Here is a 19238-nt window from a genome sequence, read left to right as displayed (position 1 = left end):
TCATGTCCCCCCCACCTACCCCCAGTTCTCCATTCCCACCTGGCCAGGCCCAAAGCTTTGAACTGCAGTGCTGGCCATTCCGGCCACATGACCTTGGGTCGGTGAAGCCCCCTCTGGGGCTCAGTTTCCTCATCCAGAAAATGGGCGTAGCAACTGCACCATTCTCCAAACACCACCGTGAGGTTTTGGTGGGTTTGCTCCCAGGCCTAGTGAACACAGCTGTGTTCCAGGAACTTCCCTGCATAGCCACCTGGGCACATTTGGGGTTTGTGGCCACAGTGAATGGGGCTTACCCAGAGGCCACCTAAATCCAAACTGGTCCAGACAACATGGGCTGAACCCCAGGGGATGGGGGCAGCAGAGCTGGGCTCCTGGCTATGTGGCCTGGGCACGCCCCTCAGGCTCTCTGAACCTCACTCCCCTCCCCTGCACGTGGCTTACCAAACCCTATAGGGATTGAAGGCAGCTACATGCACCTGAGACAGGGGTAGGTAGCGGGCCCTGTGAAGGCGGTTAGGCCCCGGTGCCCACACACACACACACACACACACACGGCCACGTTTAGAAATGTAATCTGGGCACCAGCACGCACCCAGGGGATTCTAGAAATTCTACACAATGAAAAGCTCAACAGCCCCTGAGCTGTGAGTGGCCAGGGCCGGCAGGGGTGCTGTGGCCAGGCCCTCCCCGGACTGGGTCGGCCCCTGGTCCCTGCCAGGGCAAATGGCCCACTGTGCCGCCGGCGGCCCAGCCCATGCCCCAGGCAGGAATCGTTCATGTAACACCAGCTCCCATGGGCCAGACCCCACATGGGCCCGGCGGCCAGCTCAGTGCGCACCCTCGGCCAGGCGGGCCAAGCCCTCCCGTAGCTCGCTCAGCTCGAACAGCCTGACGTCCAGCAGCTGCGCGGCCCGGCCCACCTCGGCCCGCGCCCGCTCGCGCTCAGCCCGCGCCTCCTCCAGGCTGCGCTCCATTGCCCGCAGCTGGTGCTCCAGCTCTGCGTTGCGGGTTTCCAGGTCCTGCAGGGAGAGGGCGGGCAGAGTTGGGGGCCCCAACCCTGCCTAGGGCGTCCAGCATCTGAGTGCCATCCCCACAAATCCCACTCTGGACCAAGCCCCCTCTGCCCAAGACACTTCCCACCCTGGCCAATCTGAATATCACAGAACTGATCACATCCCTCTGCTGCTCAAAGCCCTCCTGTGACCCATCTGGCTGGGAATGAAATCCACACCCTTCCCTCCTCTTCTTGCTCATTCCAACTCAGCCTCGCCGGCCTCTTTGCAGTTCTTTGAACACACTGACCTGCTCCCCGCCTCAGGGCCTTTGCACATGCTGTGCATTGCCAAAGAGACAACAGGGAGCATTTCCCCAACTTCTCTCTCCCTGTAAACTTTTGGGGGCACCAGATCCTTGAACAGCTCCAACTGCTGGACTCACAGGACATGCCCCATGAATGTTTCTCAGATAAAATCTTCAGCGAAAACCAGGGCAGTCAGATCTGGGTTCAAATGGAGGTTCCTGATTTCAGGATGAGTATGTGTGAAGACTTGATGGCATCAAGCATGCGGATTCACTGGGGACTCAAACTGCTCGTTGAATGAATAGATGGATATGAAACGCTGTACTAACAGCCATGGTTTACAAACCACCTGCTGTGCCTCAGGCCTTCCACGCACCTGGTCTCTCCAGTCCTTCACAACTTTAGGCGGGTATCTTCCTGACCCCATTTACAGGGGAAGAAATTGAGGTTTAGGGAGTCATATAGCTGCCCAGGACCCACCAGGAAGGACAATCTCAGGTCTGTCCCACACCACAGCCTGGCTGCCCATGCACGGTCACCCCACCCCATGGCGACCACACACACCTGCACTTTCTGCTGTGTCTCCTCGCGCTCGGCTGCGTCCGGGGCCTCACGGGGCCCACCGATCTGGCTCTTCAGTGTCTGAATCTCCTGGAGGAGAAGAGTTCCCAGGGTCTGTCTTGGGGGTCCTGGCTCCCTTATAGGAGATCAGGGAAAGCAAGGCCCGGGGACACACACACACGTCTGTCTTGGGGGTCCTGGCTCCCTTATAGGAGATCAGGGAAAGCAAGGCCCGGGGACACACACACACACACACACACACACGTCTGTCTGGGGGGGTCCTGGCTCCCTTATAGGAGATCAGGGAAAGCAAGGCCCGGGGACACACACACACACACATCGGCGGGTGCTCACCTGGTCCCTGGTTTGTACTAGTACCTCCAGCTGCTCCAGCGACTGGCCTGGCCCCTCCTCGCTGCCTGAGGGTGGCTCAGCAGCTGCCTGGGCCTCCAGCTCAGCCACCTGTGCAGACAGCAAGGTCAGCACCTGGCCTCCAGCCTGCACTCTCCTGACCCATGGGCACTCTGCCTCCCGCTCACTGACCCCTCTGGGTGGGACCACCACCCCACCTCTGGCAGGTAGGACTTCAGGGCCTGACAATCCTCTGAGGCTGGCATTATTTCAAACCCATATTACAGAGCAAGAAATTGAGACTGAGGAAGGTGACCTGCCGGGATCACACAGCCAGTCAGCGAACTCAGGACACAGAGGATGCGCCCGCACCTTGTGGCCAAGGCCACTTGGGGTCTCAGGGAGCGACGGGGCCCCTCACCCGCTGCCGCAGCCGCTCAGCCTCTGTGCGCTGGGCCTCCAGCTGCTGCCTCCACTGGGCGGCGGCGGCGTTGGCCTCTCGCAGGGCGCCCGCCAACTTGTTGTTGCTGTCCTGCAGCGCGAAGAACTCGGCCTCCCACTGCACCTCGCCCACCGAGCTGCGGGACGGCAGGGGCCGGGTCAGGAGAGCGCTGGGGCGGGTGCGGGGGGGCGGCGGTCCCGGGGTCAGCCTCCTCCCCTTCCCCGGGCCTGGGGTCCCCAGTCAGATCCGCCGCCGGAGCCAACCCGTGGACTTCTGAGCAGCTCCCGCCCCGCCCCGCCCCGCCCCCTCACCCCTCCGACAGCATCTTCTTGAGCCGCTCTCGCTCCGCGGGGCCCGGGACATCTGCGCTCTGGCTGCGGAACAGTTTCTCGTCGCCAGGGCCGTTGGCACTGACGAGGGGGCTCGGGGGCACCTAAGAGCGTGGGCAGAAGTGGGGTCACGGTGGGGGTGGCTTCAGTCAAGAACCAATTAGATGGTCATGGTTGGGGTCAGGGCTCATGTTAGCGGGGTCGTGACTGAGGGTCAGGGAGTCCTTCCGGGCACTGGGATCTGAGCGCGCCCCTCCCCTCCTCACCCACCCTCCATGGCTCCCCATGGCCCCTGGGCCAGAGTTCCGGGATCTGCCCCGACCTTATCTGCTCGGACTCTCACCACCCCCAGGAGCAAACCTGATGCAGTCTGGTCTAAACTCACTGAGACACCTGAAATCTGCAAAGGGGAAGCAATCTGAAACCTCCGTGCTATTCCCTAAGAGCAATGCCCTTCCCTGGGGCCGCATTTCAACATCCATTTAAGATTCCGATAGGAAGCCCTTTCCACCAGGCTGAGTTCGTTATGAATCCACCTCGCTGCCTAGACCTTGAGACCTGAGGGCAGGGCCAGCTGACTTTTTCATCTCTGTAACCCCTGTACCCAGCCCTGGGCCTGGCACGCAGACGATGGCCAATAAATTACGCCAAATAAATTAATGGAGGAAAAGGCCCAGGGACAGTTCTTTACTCAACCCCTCTACTTAGCCATTTCAACTTCCAGGTCTCTATTCCGCCATCTGGGCTGGTCTTCTGGCCTTCCCTGACCCCAGGCTACGCCCGACCGCCTACAACATGCTCCCGTGGCACCCGCACCCCTCCTCCTCTGTGGCCCCTGCCATGGGTCTAGTTTTATGTTGTCATCTGTGAGCATTTGGGCCGGGGCACCAGCACAGCACCCGGAGCCCCCAGTATCAGTCGAGTGCCTGGCAGGCACGGGATAGGGAGTGCTGACCTGGTGGGCGGTAAGCCCCAGGGCCGGACTGGTGAGCTCCCCCCCATCCTGAGATTTCTCCCGAGCCAGCCTCGCTGCTTCCTTCACTTCCTGGAACTTCTCAGCAAACTGAGGAAGGGAGGGGGGCAGCAACAGACAGTCAACAAACTCCCAGCCTTCTCCCCTAAGAGCCCCCCCCGACCCCTGTACCAGCCCTGTCACTTTGGAAGAAACTTTAGGAACTGTGCACATCTTCTCATCTCATGAACTGGAAAAGTGGGAAGAAGGTTTGGAAAATGATGTCCCAATGAGCAGAGTGGGTATCAAGGTCGGGGGTGGGATGTCCACGGAGGTGTATGACATTGAGCCACCTTGAGAGAGGGATCCCCTTTTCCTCTCAGGCGTATTTCAGCAAGGAGAGCCACATTAGCTGGGTGCTAATGTGTTTGTAATGTCTGGACCCTTGTGAACATCCTTGTATGACGGACAGAAGGCAGGGCTTGGGCTCAGAGCCGGAGAGGCACCACAGCCAGTGAGAAAGTAATACCCTATCCTCATTTCTGTTACACTATGTTTACATTTACCACCCACTCCAGTTTTCCAGGTAGGGGAGGATACACTTTTTTTCATTTTAAAATAAATTTCCTTCCTTTGAAAATAATTTTTTAAAGAAAATATGTACAGACATCCAGCCACTTGATTTGTGCAGAGGCCCGTGCAAATCATTGGGGGGAAATGGTCTTTTCAAAAAACAGTCCAAGAGCAACTGAATACTCACATGGAAAAAATATTCCTATCTTATACCACCCACAGAAATTAATTCAAGACCTAAATGTGAAAAGAAAACAAGCTTCTAGAAGAGAAGAAAATCATCACGATCTCAGCAGGACTCGAGAGCGCTAGCCGTACAGGAAGACAATGGATAAGACGAGACTGAAGTCTTGAGAGGACGCGGGGTGGAGGGACGCGATGACGAAGGGAGTGCTGGGGTGTGTGGGGAAGCGCCCAGCCCATCCCAGACACCCAGAGAGGGCAGGGTGTTTGCAAAATCGGAGCAGGCGGCCAGCAGAGCTGAGACGCGAACCAGGGAACCAGGAGGGTCTTCTGACTTGTCCAATTCTGTACGCCCATTCTGCAGGTGGGAAGACGGAGGCCCAGCACCTTTCCAGGGTCCCCAGGGCACCCAGGAGAAGACCCAGGCGCAGCCCTGTCCCTCCCCCCGCGTAACCCCAAGACCCACCTGGGTCAGATGTTGCTCAGAAGCAAAGCCCAGGCCGTAGACAGTGTTGGCACGACTGTCTGCCCACTGCCCAAACTTCTGGGAGGTTTTGGTAAAGGTCATGTTGGGGGTGACAGTGCTGTTGATGATGGCCTGGGAAGGGGGGAGCAGAGTTCAAGGTTGGTGGGACTGGTAACAATGGACATGAAACCCCCACCACCACCCGGCTATCACTTTGTATTAGCACCTCGGAGGTCCTTGCTCTGAACTATTTCAGGAGGAAGGGAAGAGGCCCAGAAAGGGTCAGGGCTCCTCCAGGCACAGAGCAAGGCATCGACCAGACCCAGGCCTGTCATTCGGACCCCTGGCACCTGCCGCCCCACCCAGGCCCCGCAGGGACCTTGGCACCCCCGATGCTGATGATTCGGTAGACATTGCGGGTGGCATCGTAGAAGTAGGAGACGGTGAGTGCGTGCTTGCCCGCTGGGATCCAGTTCCGCTTGGTGGCCGGGTCGATCTGGAACACATGCGCCCGTGTGCTGAAGATGGGCTGCTCCCTGCACGGGGAGAGGGTGCTCAGTGGGGCTGGGCACCGCCCAGGGGGCTCAGGGCCAAGCAGGTGGAGATGGGGGCTCACCTGGCTGTGGACATTGGTCAGGTTGAGCTGGGCGGGCTCCAAGAGGCAGCCAGGGGGATGGCAGAAGCTGCTGGCTCCACCTCTGGAGGGAGAGGGGGCCTGTGAGTGTCCCCCACAGGCCAGGCTGAGGGAGGCCAAGCAGGTCCAACCTCAGGACCCACCACCAGGAGCACCATTCACAGAACTTCAATCAAAAAGGTGAAGGACTCAGTAGATCACTCAGAACCAAAAAACGGGTCTCTCTCCATCTGGAGGAAGCCCCCACAACACCCTGGGCAGGAGACTGTTCTCTGAGGCGAGCTAGGGCCCCTGACATCCCAGCGTAAAACTCTCACCGGCCCAGTCACTGGACCCCAGTGAAGCCCCCTCAGTCTGGGAGCTGGGCTGAGGAGGCCAAGGCCAACTCCCGCGCAGTACTTTCTGCCACATTCACCCATCACTCCCCAAACCAGGGCACCATCAAAAAGTGGGGCACAGCCAGGGGCCTACTGGGAAACCAGTCCCCCACTGGGCTCAGAGAGAGACCTGAGCTTCCACTCTGGGGCAGAGGCACACCTTAGAGACAAGGTCCAATGCTCAGGAAGCCTCCAGCCTCGTTAAAAAGACAAGATGTAACCAAAAAGGTCCACCCTGCTGCCTACCGCCAGACCTCCCATGCCACTCAATCCCGACACCATGGGGGGCCGGGCGGGATCCAGATCCTGGAGGGACCTGGGGGAGGGGGAGGCAAAGCGGGGGGGGGGGGGAAGGGAGGCCCCGGCACAGCCCTGTCCTGGGCAGCTGCTGTCCCGGTCACAGGGTCTGAAACCCGAGCCCCTAGGTGGAGGAGGGGCGGCAGCTTCGGCGGGGTTGGGGGTGGGTCCTGGGTTGGGGCAGGGCTCCCGGCGCCGGGGTCCCAGGAACTCAGGCCCTTCCGGCACCGACGCTTCTGCCGCGACCTGCGGCGTTGGCGTTCGGGGAAAGTTACTCACCAGCTAGTCATGCGCCTCGGCCGCGGGGCTCCCGGAGGGGGCCCGACCCCGCCCGGTGCCGGGGAGCCCCAATCGCGTGCGGGGGCGAAGCCCCACCCCATGCGCCCCAGTGCCGGAGGCCTGACAGTCAGTCAGGATCGAGTCCCCACCGGCGTCAGGAGCGGGGCGCCCCGCGCGCGCCCCAACTTCGGGAGGCGCGGCTCCTGACCCCGGAACTTCCGAGACCCCCGCGACGCACCCCGACTCCAGGTCCAGAACTTCGGGGGCACATTATCTGCCTCCTCCAACTCCAGGTCCAGAACTTCGAGGACCCTCCGCGCCGCCCCCGACTCCTAAAGTTCGGGGACCTTCTGCCACCCTTCCATCTCCAGGTCGGGAATTCCGGGGTCCCCTCGTGCCGCCCCCACACCCACGGTTCGGAACTTAGGAGACACCTTCGCAGCCTCCTCCAACGCCCGGTCCGAAACTTTGGGAAGCCCTCGCACAGTCCCTTCCCGACCCCGACTCCGGAACTTCGGGGCCCCGGCGCCCCCTCAAGCCCTGGAACTTCGGGGCTCCCAGAGCCGCCCCCAGCCTCCAGGTCCGGAACTTCGGGGACCCCCGGAGCCCTCCCCCGGCCCGGGAACTTCGGGGGCCCCGCGCCCCCGCGCAGGCTCGGCGGGCCCGGCTCACCCTGCCGGCTCGGCGCCTCGCGAGTGTCCGGGAGCGAGTCGGGTGCGACCCCGCGGCGCCGACTCCCCGCTGCCCGGCACCCCGCTCGCTCGCTGGCTCCGGGGCCCGCGCCCTCCGCGCCGCCCTCCGCGCCGCCGCCCGCGCCTTTGTCTGCGCCGCCGCCGCCGCCCGCGCCGCCTCCGGTCCCATCGCGGCGGGTCCGACGCGGCCGCCGCCCGCCCCGCCTCCCCGGGCCCCGAGGCCGCCCCGCAGCGCCCCCTGCCGGCCCTCCGCGGCGCGGGGGAGGGGGTTCAGGGCGGGGAAGAAGGATGGGGTGGGGGTGGGGGCAGAGACACAGGAGACGACAGACAGACAGACGGAGATGGACAGTGGGGAATGTGGCTTCATTCTCTCGTCAAGGGTGACCCCGACCCTCCAGGTCACTGCTGCCTTCTGCCCCTGATGGGAGTCAGGTCCCTGTCCACCTGAGGGGCGTCCAGGGACAGAGGCACATCTGCCACTTTGGTGGGTGCAGGGCCTGCACACAGTAGGTGCTCAGTGCATGTTGCCAGGAAATGAGAGAGACCTGGGCAGAGAGGGGGCGGGAAGAGGCTGAGAGAAGCAACCAGTAGACGCTTAATGGGGCTTGATCTCGGGTGCCCTGCTCAGAATCCTTCTTGCCTGCCCTCCCGCCCAGCCCTGATCCCCCAGGCTCAGGCTTCTGTCTGCCTCTCTCTCCCCTGAGACCACTGTAGCAATGCTAGTGATGGTTAGATTACGATGACTATCGCTGTATCCCAGGGTCCCAGAATCCAGGGCGGAGGGAAGGTGGGTGTCCAGTTCCCGCCGAATGGGTGAATCCCCTGGAGGTCTGCAGGCCTGGGTTTCCACTTCTGGTTGGAGGAGCCCAGCCCTCATACATTTGCCAGGAGAGGCTCTTTCTGCAGCTGAGCCGGAATCGGCCTCCCCAGGCCCCAGCCTGCCTGTGGGGCCCACTTAGTCACGAGGCTGCCCTTTCTCTGGAGATTCCTCTGGGGCCACACAGAGTCGTCTGCTTGGTGGGCAGTGCACGGGGCTCCTCAGAACCGGCCCGCAGTTCCCTGAAGCTCTGAGCCTCAGGTCTGAGCTTTCCAACACCCTTAGGGGTTTTGCTCTTCATCTGCTCTGCCCCTGTCCCCTTTCCCTGTTCTTTTATTTCTGTTCCTCCTGACAAGAACCACACATCTGAGCTAGGAGCTGCCTTCATATTACCGTTAGGGAATTCCAGGTCCTGGTGTTTCTGGAGACTTATTCCCAGGCCAAGGTCTGAATTTTGTTCCCTCCAGGCCTTTGCCCAAGCTGTCTCCTCCCCATGGAGTGCTCTTTCCACAGGCATGTATTCTTCCTTTCCTTCCAGGCTCAGCTCCGCTGCCCCCTCTCCTCCTGGAAGCTTCTCTGACTCTCCCAGGCTTGGAAGGAATCTCACCCTCCCCTACTCACAACCCCATCCCTTTCTGTGGGATCCCTGGTCTGTGTTACCTGGTTATTACTTCTGGGTACTCCTGGAGGGCCAGCCCGTCCTGGAGCCCCAGCCTCGCCCGGCACGAGAGGGACTGCTTACCCCAGCTGGGGAAACTGAGGCACAGACTCAGTTTCCCCAGCTGCTTCTAAGTTCACAAGGCATCTGCACAGACAAAGGATTTGGCTTCGCTCTCAGGCCCAAAGCCACAAAATGCTTGAACATTGTGGGGAACAAAGAAAATACCGTCTGTTCTGTGCAAAGAGTGACTTTTCCTTATTACCAAAAAAATAACCAAAAAAAAAGTAACTGGAAAGGTGCCGGCAGGGTCGAGGCTTCTGGAAGCCACTCAGGATGTGCTGAGTGCTGGCCGGCTGCAGAGCTGGGGCCATGTGGCCATTCTCTGGGGGTGGCTGGGCCAGGGGCCCGGGCAGACTTTCCTGCGTATGTGGGCAGAAGGCAACAGCATGAGGGAGAGTAGGGCCCCCTCTCAGACCTCTGGGAGTGGCTGGGACAGGGCTAGCCTTGAGCAGCCCTGACCTGAAGTTGTCGTAGTCAAGTCCAGACTGAAGGAATGGCTTTATCAGTGTGGATCTCAGTTTTCTTGCCCGGACAATGGTCTGATGCTCGCAGGGCTGGGGGTGGGGGAGGAGGCAGGGAGGAGCCAGGCAACAGCAGCAGCTCCTCACTGTCCCCTGGGTATCGATGGGTGGGGGCTGCCCTGAGCTGCAGCCCCCTGCAGCCTGAGCCCTCTGCTGCCTGGGGATGTCCTTGCAGGGTGGCAGAGGCCATTACCACAGGGTGGCTGGCTAGAAGCAACAGCGTTCACTTGGGGCTGAGGAAGGCATGAGGGAAGGAGCTCCCTGTCACAGGAGGGACCAAACAGGGACTGGAACAGCTTGCTCTGCTCTAGGGAAGCTGCCCTTGCAGAGTGGCTCTTAGGGGTCAAGCTCTGTCCTCTGCCTACTTCAATCTGACCCAACCTTTGGACTAAAGCTAAATCGTCTGTCCTCTCTGGGGAGCTGCTGTCCCACCGAATCAGGGTAAGTCTGTCACTCTTCCCAAAGCCACCTGCCCAACGATGTGGCACAGGTCACAGTGGCCGCTTAGACCTGTTGTGTGTGATTTGGTTACTGTCCACCTCTTCCACGGCTCAGCACCTAGAGCAAGTCTGACCTACAGCAGGAACTCTGTAAATGCTTCCAGAAGGCGAGGAGCCCTAGGCCCCAGCCTTGGTTTTTGGTGGTCCAGTCTGGTCACATGAGCCAGGGAGTGAATCCTAGCCCTGCCTCTTACCAGCAGTGTGACCTTAAAGAAGCCACTTTCCCTCTCTGTGCCTTAGTTTCCCCATCTATAAAATGTGAATAAGAATGGTGCCCACTTCTGAGGTTTGCTGTAAGGATCCAATGAGTCCTTGCGTGAAGAGGCGTGACTCTAGGAGCTTAATAAATGCTTGCCATTATAAACATTGTATTTATTCTTGGCTGTCCAGCATGTGGTATTGATCCTGGGCCGAGTTCTTAAGATTTTCTCTTTCAGGAGTTGAAGGGTCCCAGCCAGGCATGAACTCTTGAGGACAGAAATGGGTCCAACCTGGCATGATATCCTCTAAATCTTTAGCTCTGAGGCCCTTGTGCCCTTCCAGCCATCTTCCTCCTCTTTCTCCCCCTTCCCCCAGCATCGTCAGTTGGGCCAGCCACCAGACCTTGTCCTCTTGGAAAACTCCTATTTATCCCTCAAAGCCCTACCTCCAATGCCCTCTTCTCCAAAAAGCCCTCCCTCCTCTCCCTCTGGACTCTTCCCAACACCCTCCTTCCTTCTGGCCAAACCCTGACCCCAAAGGCCTGGTGGCGTCTGTGTTCAGCTCTGACCCCCAGCCTGAGGGCACCTGGAAGTGTGCAGGCACTGAGGAAGCCTGGCTTCCCTCGGGCTTGGCATCTCCCAGCATTGGATGGACACATTGGGGTCATGGCAGAGGAGAGTTCGATGACTCAATACTGGTGAGTTTTTATCATTTGACAGGGACCCCACCTTAAATTTAGATCCAACCCAAGGCCAGGTTTAATTCATTAAACAAACAGCTCCCAGGAAGTGACAGAGCCAGGCCCCTCAGGCCCAGGCATGAAGGGGCTAGGGGAGGGTTTGGCTCTGGGTTATGGACTTGAGCTCCCAGGACCAGGGCGGGTTGGGGGTGGGGGAGGCCATCCTCGAGCCCCCTCCAAACTCCGGACCTGGATCTGCGGTTCGGTTCCCACAGACCTAATTACCCTCATTTGCCACATGCACTAATTACCTGCACCGTGCCAGGTGGCTGGGCGGGGCTGGCCCACTTTGGGGAGGTAGGTCGGAGCCCGATTATTTTTGGCTATGTCGTCCTTGAGGGCTCTGCCATCTGCCTGCGTGAAGGGCAGAAAGTGGGGCAAAAGAATTGCGGCCACATCAGGAGGGACGCTGGGAGACTTGGGGGTCAGTCGGGTTGGCCCAGGAGCTCCCTGAGCAGAGGGACTTGAGCCCGAGGCCTGAGGGTCTTTGGCACCCACCTGGAGGCAGCAAGACCTGGAGGGGCTGAGAATCATCTAGCTCCACGGTGGACTGGTCTGGAGGCCTGTTTTAAACGTGGCACCATTGGTGGGAGAGGGCCAGGGTGCAAACCTCACTCCCACCAACTTGATGCATGTGCCTGGACATGTGACCTTCTCTTTTTGCACCTTTCCTGAGGGATCAAATGAAGATAATAACTTACAAAGAGTGCTCTGGGCAGAGGGCACAGCATGTGCAAAGGCCCTGAGGCAAGGATGGGCTGAGTGTTTTGGAGGAACAGCAGGGAGGCCAGGATAGCCAGAGCAGAGTGAGTGGGAAGAGAGTAGGGGGCGCTGAGGGCTAAGGGAGTCACAGGAGCCAGGTTGGACCTCATGGGCAGTGGTGAGGTGTGTAGGCTTTGTTCTGAGTTAGGATTCACCTCTCTAGGTACTGGGGAGCTATGGGAGAGTTTGGAGCCAGAGAGAGAGGGAAGTGATCAGCTTTACACTTCAGGCTCCAGGCCAGGGTTTCAGCTTTTGGGAGAGAACTAGATGTCTGTACATGTGCAGAATGGGGATAGACTCTCCCTTTCTCTGAACCTCAGTTTCCCCATCTCGGGTAGAGGCCTGAGGCTTGGACAGCCCCAGGACACACTGGACCCTCTGCCCAGGATGCTCCCCTCTGCCCAAACTCCCAGATTCTGGCCCAGCAGCCTACATGGCCTCCCCTTCACCTGCCCTCTCCTCCTACTCTCCTTCTGGGGCCTTGACGGAACAGCTGTGGGAACAGAGAGCGGGAGGCCTCAGGGAAGGCGGCACGGAGGGGCTCCGGGGGCCGTGTTCCTGCTTGCTGGCAGCCCACACAGGGCCGCTGGGTGCCGAATGTTCTTGCAGGAACCGGCTGACTCAGATGCTGCAGTCTCCTCCCTCGGTCTGCTGAGGGAGGCCATTCCTGGTCCCCCGGCACAGACAGGAGTCAGGATTCGCCTCTCCAGGCTGCCTCCAAACCAGCGCCCCGCAGTGGTCCCTTTAACTGGCATTGCTCACTTTCCTGCTCCGGACCTTCCACAGCTCCCCTGCCAGTGTCAGAGGGAGAATCCAGCTCCTCATTGACGTTGGCCAAGCTGCCAGACCCCACCTCTGAGCCTTTGCGCTGGGCCCACCTATGGCCTGGAACGTGAGCTTCGACGCCCCCTCCTCTGGGAAGGCTTCCCAGACTCCCTCCATTCCCCCAACCCTGACCCCCGGGACAAGGTGGGGTCTGTGTCCGGCTCTGCCTCCACCCCAGACTGGGGGTTCCTCGATGTCCCAGCTCTGGCCAAGGCCTCTCAGGGGCCCCATCGTCACCCAATATGGGACAGCACAAAGGGGACACTGGGGGAGGAGGACACATGCTGTGGCAGCCCAAGGCGGGAACCCCCCGGGCTGCCTCCTTGACCCACCCTCTAACTCCATTTTTATAGAAGAGGAAACTGAGGCTCAAGGGACTTAAGCTGATTCCTCAAATTAAAAGCTGGCCGAGAGGAAAAGCCGGGCCTCAAGCCCGAGTCTGGGAGCCCAGGCCCGGCTCCTGCAGCCTCCAGAGGCTTATTTTCCCATGGGAGGGGGAGGGGCATTCACTTGGCTGCAGGTCAGTTTGGTCCAATCTGGGCTCAGACTCCAGGGCTCCGACAGCCCGTGTCCATGGATGCGCTGGGGGCCTCCCTGGGCCTCTGTTTCCTCCTCCTCCTTCATCTGCTGTCTCGTGTGTATTGAGCACCTACTAGGTGCCAGCCCTGTGGGAGGCCCTGCCCTCAAGGCGCTCCAGCTCTCTGGTGGACAAGACGGATGACAAAGAGGACCAAGTCGGATGACTTCTGACAGCATTTTTTGAAGGAAAGAAAACCAGGCAAAGCAACAGGCAAAGACGAGTGGTCGGCAAAGGCTGCTCCTGAGGAGCTGGTGATTTGGGGGAACAGCATGTGCCAGGGCCCTGAGGCGGGAATATGCTCAGCTCCTTGCTCAGCTCCGAGGAGGTGGGTGTGGCCAGAGCAGGGTGAGCTGTGGGCTAGAATGTGGGGCCGTGTGGGCAGGGAGCTCCGTAAGTGGGGTCACAGGGCACCTTGTGGTCCCCAGCGAAGAGTGTAAACTTTATACTCAGAGCACTGGAGAGCCATGGGAGGCTTCTGAGCAGGAGAGGGACATGATCTGCTTTCACACATTTAGATAAGATTGACCAGGGCACCACATGCGAATGGACTGAGGGTGATTCTAATGCTTTCCTCCCCACCATCACCGTGCGGAGGGCGTCCTGGGCTGTGCTTGACACACAAATGCACTACCATTTATCTTTGGAGATGGCCACAGGCTCTGAGCTCACATGCCTCCCAGGGCCTCGGGGAGGAAGCTTGTCTCAACAACCTCCTTTCTGCTTGTCCTGCCTTCCTCTCTCTCTCACGGGCCCTGAAGCCGCTGGCCCTGGCCTTATCGCTGAAATCTCAGGCCTCCAACTGCTCGGAAACATCTGTTTCCCTGAGCCAGGATCCTGCAGCCCCAAGGGAGGTCACAGAGGAGGCTGCTGTGCCCAGGGCTGGGGGAGGAGAGCCACTGATGGACAGAGAGTGGGTCACACATTGGGCACCGACCGCATACACAGGAGAGACACTCTGCACAGGCCGCAGTCAGGGGCCTGGGTTCGAATGCTGCCCTGTCTTATCCTAGCTGGGAGGCCTGAGAGCAGCAGCCACAGCTCCCGGGCCTGAAGAGTCCTCCTGAGCAGGGACTGACAGCCCGGCACCCGAGAAACGCTTGTTGCTGGATGCCGCAGGAGAGCCCGCGTGACTTGCGGGCCCCAGCGCAAAAGGCAAATGCAGGGGCCCTTGTCAAAGACTTATTCAGAACTTTAAGACAGTGACATCAGAGCACTGAACTCAGGAGCTGGCCCTTGGTGGGAGCTTCCACTGCCACATTTTACAGCTGGGGAAACTGAGTCTGAGAGAGGGAAGGGGGTGTGCCCAAGAGCAGGGGGACCCATGGGGACCTTCCCCCTCCCCAAACGGTGGCAAGGGTGTTGAATGTGGGGGGGCAACTGGGACTCAGCCTCCTCGTCACATCTTGGGTACCCCAAAGGCTGGGGTTGCAGAATTCTGGGAACTGTGGTCCCTGCTTCTCAAAACCCTTTAATTCTCTGTTATAACTAATCCCAAAGTGAACAGGGAGCAGGGAGCTGGAGTCTGGGGAAGGGGTGTCAGTCCCACCACATCCCGGGGGTCCTAGTCACTTCTTGGGGTCCCTCAGGCTTTGGCGTTTGTCCTGGGGCCCAGGAGGATATGTCTGGTGGCTGGGCTGAGTCCTTGGGGGTGTCCCCGCTGTTCTGGGGACACCTTACAGGGAGGCAACGAGGAAGGGCAGGAGGGAGGAGGGGCTGCCGGGCCCCCACAGCGCCTGCCAGGTGGTGGGCGGTCCCAAGTCGGCTGTGGGGGCGGGGCCTTCTCCAGGGCCTGGGGCTCCCGGGCACACGTGTCCCTGCACCAGCTCCAGGTCAGGAGATTGAGGAACAGGAAGGCAAACACACACGTACAGACCTCGGAGAGCAGCCGCTCCCAGGGCAGCCGCAGCGGGCTGGACCCTCTCCTGGGGGGACCTCTCCGAGCCCAGCTGGGAAACAGCGGTGGTGCCCTGTCCAAGACAGACAGGTGCAGCTGGCCGGGACAGCCTGCGAGTCCCACCCCCGGCGCCCTCCACCGACTGGTAGTTACAGCACCCGGTGCTGGTCTCCATGGTGGTGAGCAGCATCAGGCTCCGCTCAAGAGCAGGTGTCTGGAGTCTCGCGGGAGGAGCAGCCAGCCTTGAAGAGCCCCCTGTGGAGGCCAGGTTGGAGAAGAAGCTGTAACGCGGGGGGCCTGTGGCCCACCACCACCCTGACCTTTCACACTGGGCTCTCAGGGGTAGGCTGAGGGTGGGGCCTTAGAGATTGTTGAGGCCCAAGGCCAAGCTCCTTCTTTCTACTCCCTGACTGTTCACCCCCTCACCCATCTGCCCATCCATCCATCCATCCACCCAATCACCCACCTACCCACCCATCCATCCACCCACCTACCCACCCATCCATCCACCCATCCACCCAATCACCCACCCATCCACCCATCCACCCAATCACCCACCCATCCATCCACCCATCTACTCACCTACCCACCCATCCATCCACCCATCCACCCAATCACCCACCCACCCATCCACCCATCCACCCAATCACCCACCCATCCATCCACCCATCTACTCACCTACCCACCCATCCACCCACCCATCCACCCAATCTCCCACCCACCCATCCACCCATCCACCCACCTACCTACCCATCCATCCACCCACCCACTCATCCACCCAGTCTCCCACCCATCCATCTACCCAATCACTGACCCATCCAGTACCCACCCACCCACCCTTCCACTACCCATCTGCCCCCACCCACCCTTCCACTACCCATCTGCCCCCCACCCACCCATCTGCCTGCCCTCCAACGGATGCAGGCATCATCCATGATCCACCCCCAGCAGCTCCATCCATGTATTCACCCAGCTATTCTTCCACTTCTCAGCCTAACACACTTCTATTCATTCTTCAAGCCCCAACTCTGTGTCCCCTCCTCCATGCAGCCCTCCAGACTCTTCAGACAGAGCGCTTTGCCCGGGCCTGACCCCACGGAGCTGAGAGCGAGTGTATCTGACTTGGCTTCCTCAGACAGGGGGCTCTTTGAGGGTCATGGGCTAATGCTTCCTGAGGGCCCAGCAGCACCAGTGTGAGGTGGGTACCAAGGAGAAGACCACCAACTTCTGCCCATGGCCCGTTGAGGAATCAAACAGGCCTCCATGTGGAATGCAGTCCCCTCATCAGTAATGAAGCCATTTATATGAACCCAATAAAATGGCCGCAGGGAAGGAAGGAATCCAGGCTTGGCCTGAGTCCACTCCAGGGAGCAGAAGGAGCTCCAGGGGCAGACAGCTTTCACTGTCACTATGTGCTCTGTGACATTGGGCAGGTTACTTTCCCTCTCTGAGCCTCAGATCCCCCACCTGGAAATCTCTACGTCTCAACTTAACTGCACATTTTCCAGGAGCCCAGCCCCACCACAGACTCCAGGAGCTGGGATGTATCAGCTCTACTCTCGGTGAGAGGCCAGGAGGAGCCAGGTGGAGGAGAGGAGGGGCGGCTGGGAAGAGGGTTGGCCGTGATGGGAGGCTGGGAGGGCCTGGGACACACACACATACGTTTTCTAATAGAAACAGCTTTGCGTGTTTTCTCTTCTGATTGCCAAAGTAGAATGTGCTCAGTGTAAAAACGTTTTCAGAAAACAGACAAGCATGACGTAAACAATCTAAATAGGTCCCTTGTCATAGCATTTATTCCCTGAATGCATTTTTATTACCCATTTATGACGTGTCTGGTGCTCCCTGGTAACTTAAAAGACACTGGCAAAGAAAACAAACTCCAGACGCAGGCCCTGCCCTCGGCGCAGGCTGGCCCGCGGCGGGTCCTCCATCAGTATCTGTTGAGTGAATGAAATTTTAAAAATAAAATCAACACCCAGAAATCACTGTTAGTAACATGACGGTCCATTTCATTCTAGATTTTTTTTCTTTCTCCTTGTTTTTCTTAGCTGAAATGGAATCATACTGTACACACGGGTCATTAGTGGAGGCCCACTCTCCACACCGGTCAACACGAGCCTACTCTCTTGTGTTGAAGGGCTTCATAATCATCCATCTGGCGCCTCTTCCATGATTTATTAAACTGATCCCCTGTGATTGGGCAACTAGGTTGCTTCCTCGAGGGATACCTTTTGGAGAGAGCCTTAAAAGTGGAATAACACATTTTCAAGGCTTTTAATGGAAATTTAGGGCCACACCTCCTTCCATGTGGGATGCCTGTATCTCAGTCTGCTCCCAGCAGCCATGGGTGAATGTGTCCACTTCTCTGAATGTCTGACATTTGAAAATAAGTATTAAAGATATCGGCTTTGCAAGATGTGGATTAAAATCAGAGTCCCCCAAGGCGGGGATGGGGAGTGACTGCTTAATAGGTATGGGGTCTCCTTTTAGGGTGACGAAAATGTCCTGGAACTAGATAGAGGTGGTGGTTGCACAACATCATGAATGCACTAAATCCCACAGAATTGTACACTTTAAAATGGCTAATTTTATGTTATATGAATTTTACCTGAATAAAAAAAAATCAGAAATCCCAACCTGGGGTCTCGGACTTCCAGAAAGTCCCCAGAACTCTGCTCAAGTATCACCTCCTCCAGGAAGCCTCCACTCATTACCACAGCCAACCCCCCATACCCCTTCCAGCACTTTCCTTCTGTCCTCCAATTTGTCTTCACAGCTCTCATCACTCCCTGGAATCATTTCATTCATTCATTCACTTATTCACTAGCTGAGCTGGGCACACAGTAGGTCCTCAGTAAATATTTGTTGAATAAACGAAAGTTTATGAAACAACAGTCACAACCCAATTGTTGCTATCATGTCCAACAGAAAAGCCAGACACAACACATGACAGAGGGACCCCAGCCAGGCAAGACCCAGAAAAAGGCATTCTGGCAAAGGAGAGGCTCCCTGGGAGGGGGAGCACACAGTTCTCACCCCTCTCTGCTTGTCTGTATTTTCCTTGATTTCTGTCTAAAAACCCGAGGGCAAATGAACCGCGTGTGTTTCGTCAAGCAGATTCGGGGTGGACAGGTGCCTCCCCAAGGGCGGCTTCCCAAGGTGAGGGACCAGTGGGGGGCTGGCCCAAGGGAGGGGCCTCTGGGCCGTAAGTGGCCAGGCAGCAGGGCTTGGTGGGGGCAAGTGGCTGGAGGGAGAAGGGTTACCCTCTCTCATGGCTTGAATGACACCTGCAGTTGTCCCCAAGCACAAAGCTGCAGCCCTGGGGGCCCCTTCGTTGGTTTTCCTGGTCCCTGGGCAGCATTTACACTCTCTGGACTGAGGTTTCTTTTAAACCCAACAGAAGCCCTTGGTGGGGACTTGCATGGAGGTAGCAGAGGCGCCCCTCCGTCCTGCGTCCACCTGCCAGCCGGATGACAGCCAGACAAGCTTCCCTGCGAGACGCCTGAATTAACCTGCCGAAAAACAGGGAGAAAGCAGGCTGCAGGGTGGGGGCCTGTCTCCATCCTGCCCTAGCCCGCTGCAAGGCTCAGTTTTCGAGAAGTCATCATATAAAAACAGCACTCAGCGCCAGGCAGCTTGCGTGCAGTAGGTGCTCAATAAATGCTGGTAGTGGTTGTGGTTCTTACAGGCATCCGAAGCCCTGTGTGACCCAGCTCGGCCCTCTCTCCCACTGTCTCCTCCAATGCAGTGACACCGCGCCCAGGGCTAACCTGAATATCCCCTCCGCCCCCTCCCACCCCCCCGCCGGTGGTACCCCCCCGCCGGTGGTGCCCTCCCAGGGAGCACCCTTCTTCCTTCCCCCTGGCAAAGCCATGCTCAGCCTTTGAGGCCACTGGATACCTGCTCCTGAAATGGACAGGATGTCCCTGGCTTTGAGGCCACTCAACACTTGTCAATTATCATTGTGGGCTCGTAGGAGAGTGGTTAAGACAGCTGAAGACCCTGAATTCAGGGTTCGAATCCTAGTGTGCTGCGAGGCCTCGATTCCCTTGCCTGTGAATGGGAGTGAGATGCCCTCGGTCCCTGCCTCAGTGGCATGGTCGGGACTAGGGGAGGGGGCGGCATGTACCTGGCCACCAGGCCAGGGCACCTGGCCAGGGGGACGCGGTAGGTGAAGTGTGGGGCCCAGGAGCAGTGAGGAGGGTCTCAGGGCAGCACTCGTCAAGGCAGAGCTGGTAG

The 19238-nt window shown here is 58.9% G+C and overlaps 1 protein-coding gene across 1 annotated transcript; it reads right to left on the bottom strand.

Moving 5' to 3' along the window:
* Positions 1 to 556: 556 nt before the first annotated feature.
* HOMER3 (homer scaffold protein 3) lies at positions 557 to 7552 on the bottom strand. Its single transcript, XM_004422929.3, has 10 exons — positions 7417 to 7552; positions 5774 to 5855; positions 5537 to 5693; positions 5158 to 5289; positions 3939 to 4046; positions 2966 to 3087; positions 2634 to 2790; positions 2216 to 2323; positions 1865 to 1951; positions 557 to 1019 (listed from the first exon to the last, which is right to left on the bottom strand). The coding sequence occupies exons 2-10, from the start codon at positions 5785 to 5787 to the stop codon at positions 828 to 830; spliced, it is 1077 nt and encodes a 358-aa protein (XP_004422986.1). The 5' UTR covers positions 5788 to 5855; positions 7417 to 7552; the 3' UTR covers positions 557 to 827.
* Positions 7553 to 19238: the final 11686 nt, after the last annotated feature.

Source organism: Ceratotherium simum, chromosome 18, assembly GCF_057802395.1.
Source record: "Ceratotherium simum simum isolate JZ-2026a chromosome 18, ASM5780239v1, whole genome shotgun sequence".
NCBI classification, from domain to species: Eukaryota; Metazoa; Chordata; class Mammalia; order Perissodactyla; family Rhinocerotidae; genus Ceratotherium; species Ceratotherium simum.
Note: the sequence above shows the minus strand (reverse complement) of the source record. Positions and strands in the feature narration are given on the sequence as shown.